Raw genomic sequence first — 18,569 nt, 5'->3', positions numbered from 1 at the left:
AAGAAAGAAGCTGAGTTGCTTTGAAGAAAGTCGATTTGTAAGTAATATTTAAAGAAGTTCCACAAAATGGAGAAAATGCGTAGAAATTTCATAACGAACAGTCTTTGAGCTTGACCTTTCCGCCAAATTAATCGATAACCTTGCAGAATTTTTATCATTTTCTTCCGATAAAAGCTTATTGTTCAAAATAAAGTAACTTCAACTCCTTTGGTTGCAAGATTGGATCATAGATCTATTCTGTTTCTCACTTCCTCTTTATTGGCATAAAACTTTTATGAAGGAACGTGCTACCAACAACAGAAAGATTGTAATCTGAAGGCATAAAATGCTGGAACAGAATAGATCCGCAGAATTTTGCAAGATAATGATGCAGTGTCATAGCCAATCAATAACACTCTTTTTAAATCTTGAAATATATGTGATCTGGTACAGATTATCCATTGTAAAACTCGTTTTTTGTTGAAATCAAGTGCAAAGCACAGTAAATTGCCATTCTAAGGAAAAAATGTGCTCGAGTTGGTTAGCAAAACTCCAATTTAGATATAACAACCTGTCCTTAATTACTTATGTGGACTCCGTTTATTTGCGACTAAAAATATGGATTTGAAATTGTAAGAGGAAAAAAAGTAAAAAGGGATGAAAATTTTTGGATCCGGAATTCCAGAAAACGAGCGATAAGCGCTGTCTATTTTTGTCAATTGTGGGCTTCTCTTGCAGATCTCTTCAAAATAAGTCAACAAATTTGTATTTTAAATCCCTCAGGCTGAAATTGACCACAAATACGCGACACACTAAAAAAATTTCAGGTAAATTTACCCGAACCGGGTTCAGTTATTCGGAAGTTCAGGCGAAATTCAGGTGTAAAAGCACCTGAACCAACCATACTTGAAGTGTACTTCAGGTAAATTTTTAACTGAATGGGTTGAGGTGTGTTTACCTGAAAATAGCTTTTGATTGCATTCAGCAGTGAAACGACAAAAAATAAATCTTGATTAAAACACAACAAAAACCACGTTTTAGGAGAAACATTAACACATTTATTAAGCAATGTCGTTGTGTTGTTTTTGAAGTTTGGCTAAGTTTAACTTAAAGTTTTCCCAATCCTCAGTGCTACTGCTGTTTCTAGCTCAAACAACAGTTTCCTAAATCAATAGGGGTCTCTGAGGTGAACACCAATAGTGAAGTTTCAGAATAACGGTTTTAAGAAGCTTGAATTTTTTTTTAAATATAACAACAGGAAAAGCGGTGATTTGAAAGTGGATCATCTTGAATTAATCATTCTTCGTTATTTGTCTAATTATCTAGTTATTCCAGCATAAAATAGATCACTGAAACCCTGGATTCTACCATATTGGAAACGGTAATGACAGATGGTCCTCATTCAGCTTCCATTTTTTGTAGTCTGTCAGACTCAAATTGTTATTTATTTTAATTCGAACTGATTCAATTTTCCGGCATAAGCACTGCTTCAAAACCCTGTCTATCGAACTCATAAAAGGCTTTTTTAGAATTACGTAAATGTTTGTCTACCTGAATTTTTGCCTGAAATTTAAAATTACCTGAACTGTACAAATTACATGAACAGTTCAGGTGTTTTTTTTCAGGTAATTTTCAGGTAAGTTCAGGTAAAAGTTCAGGCAGTGGTACCTGAATTTTTCAGGTAAATTTCAGGTATTTTTCAGGTGTGTTCAGGTATGGTTCAGGTGAGACAAATCTACCTGAACTGTTCAGGTAAGTTCAGGTGTTTTTTCAGGTAAATTTACCTGAACTTCTTCTGGTGTGAACGACCTTCACTTTTTTTTGCAACTAACTGGGACTATTGAAATGTATTATTACGGTCCGTCGCTATTTACGAGTTGACACAATTATTGATATCGGATTATACCACCTAATATGAACTTCAATTATCTCTTAATTGCCTTGATCCCCTTATCACTGACTTTCCTTTCATAATATATACGATCAACAATCTCACCTTCTCGATTCCCTAAGTAAGAGTTTACTCAAAGGCGGCAAATAAAAAACAGTCAGCGAAATTTTATTTGAAATGCTCTCTCTCCCATGCATTTACATTGCAAAACGAATTCACTTACTAATACAAGTAAATTTACTTGCCTCTTATTTGTGCCAATTTGAACATAGCAACGGCCCCTAGTGATCGGGTACTTACAATTTGCACATCGAGCGTAGTAGATACCCTCTTTTATAGCGACACCTTGAACTGCATTGTTGTTTCCCCTGTAGTCCTGGAACTCAGGACACCAGTTCCTGTCTGAACAGAGAAAACATCATCCTAGTAATGGGACATTATGCCGTAAATAACTCAATAATAATTTTCAATAGTTCATAATAGAACTTATTATTATCAATACTACTGCTTCGATTAACCTAAGACCTGATGTCTTGAAGTTTTAAAATTTAAGGATTTGATTTCAAATATTTAGAATGTTTGAATGTTTATTGCTCAAAGCGATAAAGATTAAGCATGTCTGAATTATTTGATAATAACTATCAACTGGAGAATTTAAAAAATAATCATTTCAGTTGCTGAGGGTGACTATTAACAATAAAAAGACAAGAGATGAAATAGTATATTTTTTTCGAATATAAGCATCTGTACAAGAAGAATAGGCCGATAAGTTCTTAAATTCAATTTTTCATGATTCTTAACGAGCCATCACACGCAATGGTTGTAGCGTTAAGTGAGATATATACAGCAAGGCTTTTTCAATTCAACTTCACCGGTATTTGTCGGATGTTATTTAAAAATCGTTCCGTACTTGGTCAGCCTGACCTTTTAGAAGACCCATATCTATTACGCCTAAAACCGTTTTAATTGGTAAATTCCGTGTTAAGGTTTATTTGAAATTGGATATAATCGGTGGCGAACATTTTTGGGAGGTTTTAAGTGAATTAGGAAAACTTCACGAATTTTCCTATTTCCAAGAAATTGCCCTCTATATTTTGTATTGGTCATTGCATTTCTCGCATGCAATACAATTATTTATTTGTAGCTAAAGTCCACAGAACCGGAAGAAGAAGTTGTTATTTGCTAATAATTTTTCGAATGGGCGCACAAGCGATTTGGTGGGATTACTTACGACGCTAATGAAAACATACCGAAGCTGTTCCACCTGGACAGTATTAGCTTCTTGAGTTAGTTTCTCTAAGTATTCAGTCCAGAATAGAGGTCTGCAATTATTGCTCGGCTGTCGTCTTATAATTAGATCTACGGTTGAAGAAGGACGCGTATCATTTTATCCAATGCAAGCAATATTTGTAATGGAACGAATGGGCGCGAGCCTTCTGAAGAGTGAACTTGACTTCTCCAGTAATTTTTGGATTACTGCGAAACTATGTCCCAGCAAAAAGGTTTGGCATTAAAGCGGTGAGCTTGGCCGCATTACGGTCAAAGAATTCTTCACAAGAAAAGACTTGTTGTTCAATAACTTGGCATTGAAGCAGCGTGTACTGAGGATGATGTGCAACAACTGCCTTATTCTTTTTAGTAAAAGGCCTTAATAATTTTTTCTCCCGCATGCCAACAAGATGTGGCTCGAGGGATAACCTCAACTTTACACTATTGAGGGAAAATGCCCTAAAATTTTATACCATTTTTCATTACTCCTTCTACTCAAAACTCCCGTCACGCAGAAGTTAATGTCAATTGACTGAACATTGAACTCAACATGCACAACGCAGTTGGTGAAACAGGTGAACAGAAATCCCAAAATCTTTTCATTAGTCCGGCGAACAGTTAGATGAAAAGGCCATAAGTAATCATTGCCAATGTTAGTGACTAAAGTTACCTGCGTGCAAGTTTCTCCTTTGGGAGGTCAGCCATGATTGGTTGAAAATATGCAGGTAGCCAAGTTTTCAGCTCAGAACGTAGAGGGTACTCTGAAAGAGTACAATGAAGGACAATTTTTTTACCTATGTGTTCTCATGAAACAACATCATAAACGGATGGTGAACATCCAAGATGACGGGCTGCTGTGCAATGATTTTGACTTCATGCGGACAGTGGAGAAGATTAGATCGTTGGTCATACAAATGCAGAAAGCGGAGCGTTTAGTGTACTCATTTTTTACGCATATTTTCTCATGAAGATGTTTTCCATCCAGATTAAAAAGTTTTCTTTTTCGCCAAGTACTAGAAACGAAGCTCCGATTTGTGAACTCCAGTAGTGTAACTTACACTGCAGTCGAGGTTACGGTAGATAAAATGTTCAAGAGAGAGCGGGAGTGCGTACGCGGTTGTACACTGGTGTCTTCGACAAGAATTGTACTTATCAAAGGAGATTAGAGATGTAGCGTGAGTGGTCTTTTCGATAGCAGACGCTGCCAGGGAGTTGAACTCAATCTTTTTTCGTTCCGGTTGACGCCAGTCTTTGCGTTCCTGTCTGTTTTTTGTTTTGGACCAAGCGATTTTTCTTTCCTGAAGACGTCTGGACCGTTGACTGAACTACTTAATTGCAAAATTTACACGCGTTCCAACATGTATTGAGTTTTGCAATGAAGACTGGGCGTTTTCAGTTTTTGTTTTTGTGATCAAATTAGAGATTTTGTTGTCTCCTCTCTATTAATACGATTGCCAGACTTTGATCATTGATCAGACCGCGCTACCCAGTTTTAAACGTTTATCAGATCACGTGGAATAGGTTTTAGCAATTTTCTTCCGACCGCAAGGGCTCTTCTAATCAGATCAAAAAGTTTCATTTTGCATCTGATCAGGTTTTTGAGTCGTTGGGATCAAACAACTGTCCTGTCTTTGACCTCGGGCAACAACTAATTTTTTCTTTTAAAATGTTATATTGAGTGTGTTTGGTAAATACCTAAAAGACCTACTTTTTACTTGTCTTATCTCCATTTGATGGCTTTTTAACAAACATATAATTTGAGGAACCAAAATTTTGGCCTTAAAGCTCCCACTTTTTTTCAAACTGAGGGAATATGTATGCTAGGCTAGCTTTTCTTATTCAGACAGGTAGCGTAAAAAATATAGCTAAAAACAAAAAGAGAATAATTTCTTCTTCAATTTGACTGTAGACTTCAAGGAATTTAGAGCTCTCGAGCTTGTAAAAATCACATTTTTAAAATCAAAACTAAAAGACGAAAAAAATTCCTTTTAAAAAATCACTGGTTGATTTTGAGAACATTATCTTTCCTCCTAAGAATTTTTCCTCCTAAAATTTAACCGATCCACAAATTTTCAAAAACAGCTCTGTAAAAAATTGGTTTCATGAACTTGACAAATCAACAAAACTTGAAAACAAAAATAAAGACTGACAATTCGTTTATATGGTAATTTTGTTTGAATTGGTTTATTGCCGGAGAAATTGCTCAAACTAACTGGTTTCTTGCCAGAGAAATTCACTCAAACAAAACGACGTTGAAGGATTGAAAATTCACGGATCGCCAAGTTCAAAACTAATTAGAAAACTTCAACATTTTTGTTTGAATATTAGAGTAAATTATTTTCTCAATTATCTACTTTTTGAAACTGTTCTTCCAACAAAAAATTTTCTAGAGTATAAGTTTTTCGGTCAATTGAGAAACTATATAGACTCCACAAATTAAGATGTGTTATTTTCAGGAAAAAAAAAGAAAATTATATTTTTCAGTTAACAAAAGTTAAAAAAACTTTAAAATATGTTAACATATAATTCAAAGAGTGATAGGGTCACCACGTGCTTCAATGAAAATCAATCTTCTTGAGCAGTACAAAAAAAATACCTCTTAGGCCAAGTTAACTTGTGAGGCAAAATTGAAGTCAGAGAGCAAAAACATTTAGAAATTTAAAGAATTTCTAACGATTACTTAATAACTGTAATAAATTCCAGTTTTAATGGTTTTTGTTTCAACGAAATCTTTGTTTTTTAAATCTAATTGGTAACTCATCTGCTCAGTTTAAAAAAATAAATTGGCCCACTATGCTCATGAAACATCAAACAAGACAATTTGTTTTGATGAAACAATATTAATAAGTTCAATTCAAAGTTTTGGGTCCTCTAAAAACAGAAACAATACCTATTTAACCAATAATGAATCGTCAGTCAAGACCATTCGGCAAAAGGTTTTTTCTGCTGTCAGGTTTTGTGTTTGCATTTGTGTACGCGTGTGTGTGTGTGTGTGTGTGTGTGTGTGTGTGTGTGTGTGTGTGTGTGTGTGTGTGTGTGTGTGTGTGTGTGTGTGTGTGTGTGTGTGTTTAAGGTTTGTCTCCATGTGTGTGCGGCAAGCTTTCAAAGTGTACTACCGTTATTCTTCTAGAATGCGTAGAAAAGTTGAAAAGTTTTCGTCTTAAGAAGAAGAAAAACGGCATATGTTTTAGTTCAAACTTTACAAGTTCATTTTTCCAATTCGTACATTTTGCTTTTTGATACTCTCAGCCGTTTGTTTTAACGAACGTAAAATTAATTTCGTATTATTGCGAGTAACATTCTGTGCTACGCATAGACTCACACGAGCCGTCTTGTTCAATGACCAACCACTAATTAACCAATAACTAAAGTTGGATCTAAATGAATCATCATTAAAGCTTAGATACCAATATTGAAGCACCATTTCCAGATTTTGGTAACCGATCAAATTTGGCGCGACCTGTTTCTGGACTTTTGTGTGAATATCCTAAGTTGTTTTGATCAGAAACCAAATAAGCTGAGAAAATGACTGCATGATTATTGGGGACAAAAAGAGACAAATAAAATAAAACTGCGTGACACGTGTCGAGGTTGCACCGTGAAATAATCTAAGAATAGCGTTGGATAGTTGTGAAAAACAGAGTACGAGCAGGTTTCATTAGTTCCCAGGCTGAGGTGTGCGTCACACTTGACCATTTGTGCTCCAAATTACAGTGCAATTTCGAGCGCACAAGCGCACTTCATTCTGATCAGAGGTGGATTCGAGCGCGCTTGAGTCTGATCATAAACTTCTTCGAGCGCAACTGGGTCTGATCATTTTGGTTGGAGCGCAATTGGGTCTGATCATGAACGGTTCGAGCGCAGCTGGTCCGGATCAGAAACGATTTTGAACGCAAATGAGTCTGTCTGAGATGGATTCGAACGCACTTCGAGCGCACAGAAATTGTCGAGCGCGGTTGAGTCTGATCAGAGGCACTTTCGGTCTGGGACGGTCTGGGACGATCAGGACGATTTTGAGCGCACACCTCAGCCTGGGTTTAAGCAGTAAGATTGGTAATTTTTTGTAAGAATGGCAATGGATATAGCGCTGAATTTCTGTAAGATTTGTGCTTTCAAAGCAATTCTAAACAAATAATCACATTTGCCTGGATTCGAACCCAGACCTCGCGGAATTTACAATTGTGCATCGCAATGAACTAGGGCTTTTAGCGTTGAAATTTCATTTTTGCCACTTAAGTGGTGAAAAAACTCAAAGAATAAACCCGATAGCTGTGGTTTGAACAATGAATTATAAAAATTCGCCGCTAAATCCTCAATTCTCACATTACAATATTGCCAGCGATGAAGATATGCGCGCATGCAATATGCAATAAAATATTTTTAAACCAAACTCTCCGCATTCCACGCTAAAACCACAATTCGTAGAACTCTTCTCAACCATCCTTAAATTTCTCAGGATTTTCAGTGTTGAGATGTTGAGCCGGGGGAATTGAGCGAACCTTTCAAGAAGCAAGAAACAGCCCCTTCTTCCTCCTTCAAAATCCACTCTGTCACATTGTTCCCTATATCAGTGACCATTGAGCACGTCTGAATAAATCCCTTTTCATCAAAAGTTGCCACCACGGCTCGCGAAATGTTCGTTTTTTCAACTGCCCTCACACAATCAACCATAGTGCCGCCATTGAATTCGCCAAGCTCGATTGTTTCATCGAAGTGAATTCTTGTGTCGTAGAAGTAACCATGCACACATCCAATATCTGGAGACAAACCCGCAGATTACAAGAAGCAAGAAATAAAGCGCCAATGATTCCCATAATCACGATTGGGATTGAAACAATAGAAAAAAAAATTTAAAAAATGATTATTGTACCGGAACATTTTCAAAGTGCAAACTATTTTTGTGTCATTTCGTAGCTGGGCATACTCCTATTACTTAATGAGAGGATAGAGAGGCTAGTTTCAATGCAAAGAAGCACTAGAGATGGTAACTATGAACTTAAGAACACATTCTAAGTGGCGGCCATCTAAAATTGGGTTCTATGGGTTTATCCTGCTTCCACTTTTGATTTCTTTGTTTAAAACAGATATTATGTTTATTCTAGATTATTTTGCCGAAAAACAACCGCTTAAAACTATTTTGAGCAGAATGAGAGAAGAGTGAAACTAGCCTCGAGAAATCAAAATATTTCACGCAAAATGCTGAACAAGCTGTGAACTAAGATAAAACCAAACAAATTCTTGTTCGATGAACAAAAAAGATGCAGAACAAGGGCTAAATTTGAATGCAGTGCATTGAACTAATTAATGATGTGGCCGTTGCCATTTTTATAACAACATCAAGCTAAGACGACCAACGAACGCATAGTGCTATAAGAGCAAAATCAAACAAAAAGAAAAACAATCTTCAAAATTAATTAAAAATTCGTTATTTCAAAAGATTTAATGAGTCAAGCATCCCTAAAATCAACAGCGCATTATAAAAACTGACTTTACGCACCAATAGAATGAGTACAAATTACAACAATTTTGCGGGAATGAATGACAGACCAGACAGAAAAGAGGGAAAACAAAAAACTGTTAAAAATCAAAATAATTTTGAAAGTAAGCGTTGTAGAAAAGAGAGAACCTCAAAAATACATGCCAACATACTGAACCACAGTAGATCATTACACTTTGACGTCATATTAATGCTTCAGTCACTTTAAAACTTTCGAAACAACCATTTAGAAGTTTAATTTCCAAAAAAAGCGCAAATCAAAGCAAAATTATCAATTTCATACAAAAATTTTGAGACGAAATGGTATGTCGGGGTCAATAACAACGTCAGTTAATCGTTGAAACCAATAAGTAGACCGAAATTGTTCCACACTAGTAAACTAAAAAAAAGAAATTTCATCTTTGAGACGAAGCGATGAGACCACAATAAAAACAACAAAAACAAGCAATACTGAAAAGGCGTAATCTAACACCTTACGTCAAATTGCTCAAAATGACGTCTGGGCTCCACCTGTTTACCACGTTCTTAACGACATGAAGTCAGAAGGTTCAGATGAAAAATTACCAACAGAAAAACTTTATAAAAAGACCACAAAACAGATATAACTGCAACAAATTTGTTAGGGAGCAATTAATCAATTATTATTCGGATCGTTTCCGTTTGTGTCCCTCAGTACGCTGTGCACCCCAGTTACAGAGCACGTGCTATCATATCGTAAATAACCAATTAATAATGTGGCACGTGCGTCTGGGTATTGCAAATAACATGCACCCACTAAGCTGGGGGAACAAAATGAAAAGATCCCATTTTTCAAATGGAAATATAAAAATCATGAAAACTACGGCTTTTATCTAAAGCTTTATATTAGATTAAATTTTCTCCTCATTAGGGCCAATGAAATTTGTTATTACTGAGATTAAATGATAAGACAACGAGAAAAACAGCCAACTATTGCCAAAGCTCGCTGACACTTTTTGAAAAAAAAATGTCTGAAAGTCTCTGAGATCAAGAGCTGGGGAATTAAATTTTTGTTTTGATTAAATGAATCATTTTTTGTAACCGACGAGACCTGTTTTTGTTGAGATTATGTGATAGATAGTACAGCAATAAGTTTTGAATTTATAGTACTAATACTGAGCAGTTTTAGTAGTACCTATACAAATAGATATATTGAATTAGTACTAATATTTATACCAACAGAATAATCAGTAAAAAACTGAACAAATACTCTCAAAGACTAAATAAATTATTGGATCTTTTTCGTTTGTACCCCCAGTACGTCATGCCCCCTCAATTGTAGAGTAAGTGTCATTATATGGTAAATCTTTTTTGTAAAAATGTTGTACATGCTTCTGGGCGGTGCAAATAATATGCAACCAATAAGCTGGGGGGGGGGGCAGAAACGGAAAAGCTCCAAATTATATTTGGATGAAATAGTCAGAAGGTGATAAAACCACTAGCCATGAACTTAAGTAACTGATTGTTTTTACTTTTGCTCCTTCTGCCTACAGTAGGACCTTTCAGTAATGACAAAATCACCTAGCGAAAAACAGTTGAGACCACAAAATTTTGAAAAACCTAAACAGTAGACACAAAAGTCAAATTGCTTCACGTGAAAAAAAATGAGAATCAAGAATGCGAATTTGCGGTCACTTTTTCCGTGCAATTTCTGTTTCGGTGGGACCGAAATACTACTCTGATATAATTTCAAAATTGATGAAAATACATGAGTAGACCATAAAAAAGGCAGAACCCCCCGAATATTTTCAATTCTTTGAATAGTAAAAAGACCACTATGATAGCCGACTGAGAAAATGATCGCACCAATAAAAAATAACTAATTTAATTTGATTTTTCCTGATAGAGGAATAGTCGGAAAAACCACTGATTTTTTCAGCTGAAAATGCTATAAAAAATTATCAATGTTTGAGCAAAATTTTGAGGAAATGAGCTGTAATAACTCATTGCCCACCCAGGTTGAGGTCCCAAACGGAATCAAGCATGTTCAGACCGAAGAAGAACGCACGTGTGTTTAAAATTACATAGTCTGTAGGCATTGAAAAACTTATGAAAGTTTGAACAAGAACAAAAAAAATTCTGGACATGAACGCTCAAAAGTCTGGATATGTACGCACGAAAGTCTGGACAAGTTTTCAGTCTTGTTTAAAAAGTTTAATATCTCTCAGATGACTCAGAGCACTCTTACGCCAGAGTACCCACTCAAGTATTAGCCTCCAATGCAGAAAGCGGAGGCTCACTTGAATCCAAAGTAAAATTAGCTGAGACTGAAGAAAACAAATTCATGCCGTTAACCCCAGAGAATATTACGTTTAGCATGAAAATATTTTGCAATGCTTTTTTTATGTTTAACAATCAGTTAATCTTGTTTAATCAGTTAATCAGTTAATCAGTGGTCAATCAAGTTTGACAATCAGTAAATGATGTCGAAGATAAATATATATATACATATATATATATATATATATATATATATATATATTTATATATATATATATATATATATATTCATATATATGTAAATATATATATATATATATATATAAATATATATATATATATATATATATATGCACACACACACACACACACACATATATATATATATATATATATATATATATACAAAATGACTAAAATTTGCTGTTTTCAAAAAAATAAGTTTTGTTTCCTTTGAAGTCTATCTGACTATGAACGCATTAAAGTCTGGACTAAAGGCACGAAAGTGTGAACATCAACGCATGATAGTCTGGTGAGCGCACGACAGTCTGAACCTTAGCCACAAAAGTCTTTGGAAGACAGTAAATTCTGGACATAAACGCATGAAAGTCTGATCAAAAGTTTAGTGAACGCAAAAAATCTGGTGAGCGCACGACAGTCTGAACCTGAACGCACAAAAATGTGGTGAATGCATGAAAGTCTGGACATGAATTCACAAAGGTCTTGACATGCGACGTTCTGGACATAAACAATTTGCGTCTGATACAATCTGGACATACCGGTTTCTTCTGGCACCTCAACCTGGGCAACTACAGACCAAATCTGCTGACAGCAAAAGGCCTTCAACTTTTGCATAGGCTGCAATTTTATATTACCCTATGATAGCTGAAATGGCCAATAGGGGTATAGCCGACAACCAAGAAATGAGTACATAAGCCGACATCCCGACCGCACATTCTATTTATGTTATTTTGTCAAATCAGATTTGTCGACCAATCAGAAATAGGGTGTCCGCTAAATTTCCTAATTTTTCGTTGTCGGCTCAACCCATTGTCTGAGAGTAATGCTGTCGCTGAATTACCTAGAAAATACTATGCAAAGTGTAAAAATAGGTAAGGCCGGTGGAAATATCACAAATAGGTATCCCAGATTGAGGCCCAGAACCACGTTTTCCACTGATCAGATTTTGTAGACCACAATTACCTCTGATCAGTCTTTTTAGAACGAAATTACCCCTGAACGGATTTTCCAGAGCGATATTATCTCTGATCAGACTTTCCAGACCGAAGGAGCTCTGATCAGATCACCTCCAGACCATTGTCCTGACTCAATTTCAGACCATCGCCCGGACCATAATCAGACTGTGATAAAACTTTTCATACCCAAGTGACCTCTGAGCAGAGACTACCGTTAAACACGGACCAGACTTTAGGTATCGTTATAATATATGAATCTCATAAAAACTGATGTCTCCCACAGAAAATGACGTCGAGTAAATTCAAAGTCAAATGTGTTTTTGTGAAATGGAAGTTTTTCAGAAATTAATAATTAGAAATCTTTAAATGCCACTGCCAAAATTTGCCGGCGCCATAGAGGAATTCAGACAGCTATTTTTAAGAAACGTGTCTTGAACTACAGTTGCTATCCCTATTTTAAAGGGACCGACCACTTGATAGCTGATAGCATTGGATTCTTTTGTCTTGATTGTTCTGATTGAAGACAAGTGACCCCAAATGAGTCTCTGGACAGAACATATATCTTTTATGGGCTCGTGACAGATTCATCATCACCTACTCTTTGGAAAGAAACTGAAAAAAAATTCTGAAATTGACATCTGATTGGACTTTCGTGCGCTCGAAGCCGCTCTGATTAAACTCAAGTGCGCTCAAAGGGGTTATGATCAGATGCAAGTGCGCCCGAAACTGCCTATTATCAGATTTTCTAGGTCAAAGTGACCTCTGATCAGACCAAATCCAGACCATGGTCCAGACTGTAGTTGGAGCAGAGTGCGTCTGTTCAGACCAGAGTGGGTCTGTTCAGAGCAGAATTTGGGTCTGGAACTAGACCTGGGTTGTCAAGGAAAAGCGCAGTCCAAAGTTTTTACATTACTTTTGCTCATAACCTTTTACATGATTTCTCATTAATTGATGTCTAATTATTGACAAAACTGATATTCAGATTGTTTGTTGATTGGGACTGAAATAATTTGGTCTCAACTTGGATGTACGCAGTAAAAACGGTACTCACGACTTTTCACAATTGTTACTGCCTTTCTAAAAACAGTAGCTGCCGCAGCGATAAAATTAGGTGACATTGAATTCAAGTCTCATAGTATTGAAACTGAAGCAAGACAACGCTCGAAAAACGCCAGACATGCGCTCACATTCATACAACCGTGCGATCGATGTTACTTATGACCAAAGCGTGAATTCATTTCATGAATATTATTTCACGCTATGACCATAGCGTGAAATAATAAAGTTTCCAGACCGCCCGTGTTGAATTTTTACAACAAAAAGATGTAAGATTAGGTGGGTAACCAAGGGAGTTGTTAGCAAATTCCCCTCAAAATTCCTTCATCTGTTTGGGGTTCATTTGGGGTATGTAAAAAAAGCACAAGAGTAGGGTGTAATTTTGGGATAAAATATGATGCAAGAGTAGGGGGCTAATTGGGGGTATCCCCCTTGGAAGCCCTAACCTTAGATTGCTTTAACACCCCATACTCGAAGATTGGCAGTCTTGAACCGGCAACCTTTGTACCCTCAGTAACTTCTCCTTAGCCTCCAAACTATCAATGCTTGTCCAATTCCAGAGGGTCCATCTGTAAGAATCCACTCCCCATTACCCCATTACCCCACTAAATTACACCCCTCTTACATCTTCCTGGGGGTTAATATTGGAGGTAAGAAACCTAAAAATTTCCCCACTCCAATACCCCCTTAACTCCTTCATCTTACATCGTTTTACCTCCATAAAATTGCCCCTAATCTTACACCTTCTCTTGGGGGTTAATTTTTGGGGGTAAAAATCTAACAAATCCCCATTACCCCCTTACCTCCCTTATCTTACATCGTTTTACCCCCCTAAAAATACCCCCTGATATTATATCTTTTTGGTGGTAATTTTTGGGGGTAAAATCTAAAACTTCCCCCCATTATCCCCATTGCCCATAATCTTACCCCGTTTTAGCCCCCCCCCCCCACCAACCCCCCCCCCTCCCCCTAATAGACAGTTACATTCCTCATCCCCATCTTGCATCATTTCGGGAGATAATCATGGGGGGTTAATTTCGACGCGGGCTAATGATTTTGAACGCACTACGCAGCCCACCCCAATGCAATTTTGCTCAGGGCGTAATTCGCCAAAAGTCCTCCTATTGTAGCCTATTGCAACCCGGTCTTACATCCCAGTTTTGGTCACGGGGGGGGGGGGGGGGTAATTCCTCAAAATTCCTCCCATTGCACCCCATTGCAGCCCACTTTTATATCGCAATTTTTGACAAAAGTTCTTTCGCAATAGGGTAATTTCGCAAAAGTTCTCGCAGTGCAGCTCATTGCAGCCCAGATATACAACGCAATTTCGGTCACGGTGTTTAGTTCCTCAAAAGTCCTCCTATTGCAGCCCCACTCTTACATCATTCCCCCTCCAGGCCAGATTCCCCCTCCCCCACACTCACACACACACACACATACATCGATTTACCCCCATAGACGAATTACCCCCCCCCCCCCACTCATTCAACAAAATGGGAGAACTTAAGCGAGGATGATCGACCCAGGTCGTTCATTTCGGTCAATGCGTAGGCACTTTCAGTATAGGACCTCACCCTGGGATGCAATTGAAGAATCATATGTTAATTTATTTGTCATGGATTATCCGTCTTACTCTTTTTCATATTTTTCCATATCCATTGTTTCAATTTTGAACTTCGTCCTTGGAATTCCGTCCTATAGTTTTTAAACCATTAGCTAGTATTTCAATTATGGGACATGCTATATTTGCCTAATCACCAGTACATGAGCTTTGAAACGAACCCTCTTTTAGTTTCAGAGAATCTTACCAAATATACAAGTCTGTTCGTGTTCAAGAGTTGTTTCATTGAACCACGGCATTGCGTTATCCTTGAATATTGGTGGAAGCTGACCACAAATGTTCTTCTCGCTATTGCCACTCAAATGAGTTGCACCATGGTAGAGTCCCTCCTCCCAGTCAGATATTGCATCACCGCAATTTTCCTCGTCGTCAATCATATTGGGCCATGAATATTTTCCTTGGTACAGTTTTCCCTCGCCTGCATCGCAGTGCTCAACTGCTGGAGCTGCAAAAAAATCACCCAATTAACCGGGTGTAGACCTTAACTTATCAAAAGGCCATGTTCGACCAAAAATGGCATGAAAAGACCGTGCTTGCGACCCAAATAGCCTATTAATTGACTTTAGCGAACAGCTGGAATTTAGCTCGGCAAAAATTATCACGACTGACTTTGGCTCGACCCAAAATAGTATGCTCGATTTCTATTCAACCCAATTTGCCATGCTCGAGTTTTGCAGGACTCAAATATTTTACGCTGGACTTTTACTCCATCCAAAACATTCTGCTCATTTTTTACTCAACTCAAAGTACTGAACTAGAAAAATTGGGTCGAGCTATTGGGAAATCATAAGTCGAAGATAAGTTGTTTCCTTAATCTGTAGTTTTCCTGGAAAGTGCAATCTGATTGCTCGCTAATGCTCACAAGGTGTTGACCAAGTAACCTTTTCCATGTGTTGCAATTCTGAAGAACCACAATCTGAAAACCTCGACTTTTAAAAAATGTTATTTGTATTTTTGGAATGGAAGCGAACTAAACAACGGCACACTTTTATCATGGGTATTAGGACGCGCGCCATTGCAATTGAACTAACTCTTTTCTTTTGGTCAATTAATGAGGAAAAGTAGTCCAAGTGCGATAATTACTTTATCGTAGGAAAATTTTCACCTCTTTCGGGCATTTCATTACGCACAGAAACCAGTAAAAATGATCAAAAATTTTTTCGAATCTGCAAAAAGCAGATTTATAAATAGACTTTTTTTCCACCTATGAAATGACCATACTCAACAATGAACTGCAGTAGCTATATAACTCTCAATTCCAATTAGAAATTTTAGTTTAGGCTGAGATTTGTTGAAAGTAAATAAGTTTCAGCTTTCACTGGCTTGTTAGAAGTTTTGTTAGCATCGAAATTTTGTTAGCCTAAGTACTATATTGTTAGTTCTTACAACTGCATCACTTATAAATTTATCCGATTACATTCACCATTGATAATTTTTGTTTTTTCATTTATGTGTAACAGCGTTCCATTAAGTCCATTAAAAACAGCTGTTAGTTTTTTACATGTTAATTTTTTTTTCTGTTTCATAGTTGATTTTTTGTGTTTAATTTGTCAAATTGATAGTCTCTGTTTTGCTTATAGATCTTCGATAATGTTCTAACAATTTATTAAAAAAAACTGAAATAAAAGTTTTTTTTTAGTTGTTTGCGAGTAATAATTGACATTGATAGTTCTTTTGCTATCTTTAACGTTTTTTCGTATAAACCATCATGTCCTCCATGTGTTTCTAGTGTTTAAGTTTAATCTGTCTATCAAATGATTAGTGTTAACTTTAATTGTGGCAGACCAACCCTAGAATCAAATTTTTCAGGACCACTTTCTATATAAGAACTTTCATCTTCAGCTTGATGTAGAGTTTCACTACTAACAGATGATCATATTTGTTTAACATTACTTGAAATACACTGTCTTCTTTGAAATAAATGTGTATTGTTTTTGTCTCTGGTTATCCCAACAAGATCAGACCGTAAACTTTCCTTAACTTTTGATATTTTAATTCTAACTGCTCCTTTTTGTGTTCAATGGATAAATTTTAGAAACCTTTTAATATGATTTTTTTATCCACCTATATGTCTATTTCTCAATCAGTAATGTTTTTATTGGTGATAAACATAATGAAACTCTCAGCGAAATCAAAAGGTTTTTTTATATACAATTACGTGCTATAGATAGATCTGTAGCATTAATTTTATGTATGTCAAATACAATTGCTTATTTGTTGGTTTTTTCAAATTTTCCCAAAGATAACATCGAATATTTAATTGTAAACAAATCAGCACTAGAGCTAGTTATAGTTAATTGGGTTTCCTTTATGTGCATATGAGGAATTTCGTTGCTTTATATTCTCACATAATTTTTTATGATTTTCCAATATTTGCACAACTGAATTAGTCGTCAAAACAGTTGAAGCACGGACGAATTTTTTTCGGAGTACTGAGTATAGTTGGCTTATTATTTTGTAGTGATCTCTAATTGCGAATAAATTACATCCTTCATAGTTATCAAGTGTTCTATAAATCGTTTTTTATTTCTCTTATTTTTATCAAATTTAAACTTATAAAAAAACAAATCAATTTAATATTTCTTGCTTGGTTTGAATTTGTAGTTTTTTTAATGTGATGTGGGAAATAAAAAAATAGGGAATTGAATTTCACAAAAAAGTACCTAGCAAGCTTTGATAATTTTTATTTATCTTTAATTGTTGGAAACACATAGGATAAATATTTCCATAATGAACAGAACTCATCATCTGTATATTCACATTAATATTAATTTGTCATTTAAATTTTGAGTTTTCTATAGCTTCCGGCAACAGAATAATAATTTAAAATATGTATTGTTCCTGATATTGTCCTTTGTAATATCCAACCAGTTTCTCTCACTTGAACTTCTTTCATTAATATTTTTCAGGTGTTTAAAAGTACAACCTTAATATTTTTAAGTTGTTTAAAAGTTTTTTATGCAACCTGGTGTGCATACTTCAAAATAGTTTTATGTCAATATATAACTTCACCATCACCTCTCCTATATTCTACCCCTTCTGAAAACTAAATCTTCCTTGGATTATGATTGATAGATCTTTTTTATTAAGAATGACTATTCTTTTTTTATCTATTCAATATGATCCCTGATTCAAATTTCTTTTTTATCTGTATCGTTGAGTTCTTGACAATAGTTGCGGTAATAGCTACAGATTTGATGTAATCATCTTGATTATTCATTAACTCTTGATTTTATTGTTCAGCAAATTTACTTTTTTGTTTTTTAGTAGAACAGTGTTTTTTAAGTGTTTGAGTATTCGCAAACTATTCGGTTTCAAGTTTCACAATTAACCTGAGACAATTTTAGTGAGAAAATTTTGTGAATAAATTTTCATTTCATCATCAAACTTTCTGGTGGTCTGATTTTTTAAATTTTTTTAGATATTTTTGGCTCATTCAGTCACCTTTCTTATCTTTTTTTGTACTTTTTTTATTTTTTGTTTTGTTAAATTTATTAATTTAAAATTTCACCTATTTTTTGAATTCATAAATATGGCTATTTTCACTATTTTTTTTTTCACTATTTTTGCTTTTTTTATTTCAAGCAATCATATAATTTTATCTTTTTTGTCAAATTGATAAATTTGCATTTTCATGTTTTCTTCATTGAAATTGAAAAAGAAGTCAATTTAGTGTTTTTTGCTCGGATAAAAACTTCGGCTATTTCCACTGTTTTTGTGCATCGAACATTTGGCCGATTTTAGTGTGTATTTAAAAGTGTAAAATGTTTGACTTTAGTGTTTTTCTAAAAATGAATTTTTTTGTTCATATTTTGGTTTTAC

At 35.6% G+C, this 18,569-nt stretch overlaps 1 protein-coding gene across 1 annotated transcript; it reads right to left on the bottom strand.

Annotated features, from left to right (window-relative positions):
• Nucleotides 1-2,170: 2,170 nt before the first annotated feature.
• Nucleotides 2,171-15,192, bottom strand: LOC142356064 (uncharacterized; the record flags this gene model as incomplete). Its single annotated transcript, XM_075408044.1, has 3 exons — nt 2,171-2,272; nt 7,639-7,896; nt 14,935-15,192. Coding segments are annotated over 3 exons (618 nt in total), but the record flags the coding sequence as incomplete, so codon positions are not given.
• Between the last annotated feature and the right edge of the window lie 3,377 nt (nt 15,193-18,569).

Source organism: Convolutriloba macropyga, unplaced genomic scaffold (genome assembly GCF_964194025.1).
Source record: "Convolutriloba macropyga unplaced genomic scaffold, txConMacr16.3 SCAFFOLD_4561, whole genome shotgun sequence".
Taxonomy (NCBI): Eukaryota; Metazoa; Xenacoelomorpha; order Acoela; family Convolutidae; genus Convolutriloba; species Convolutriloba macropyga.
This window is presented reverse-complemented; position numbering and strand designations above follow the sequence as displayed.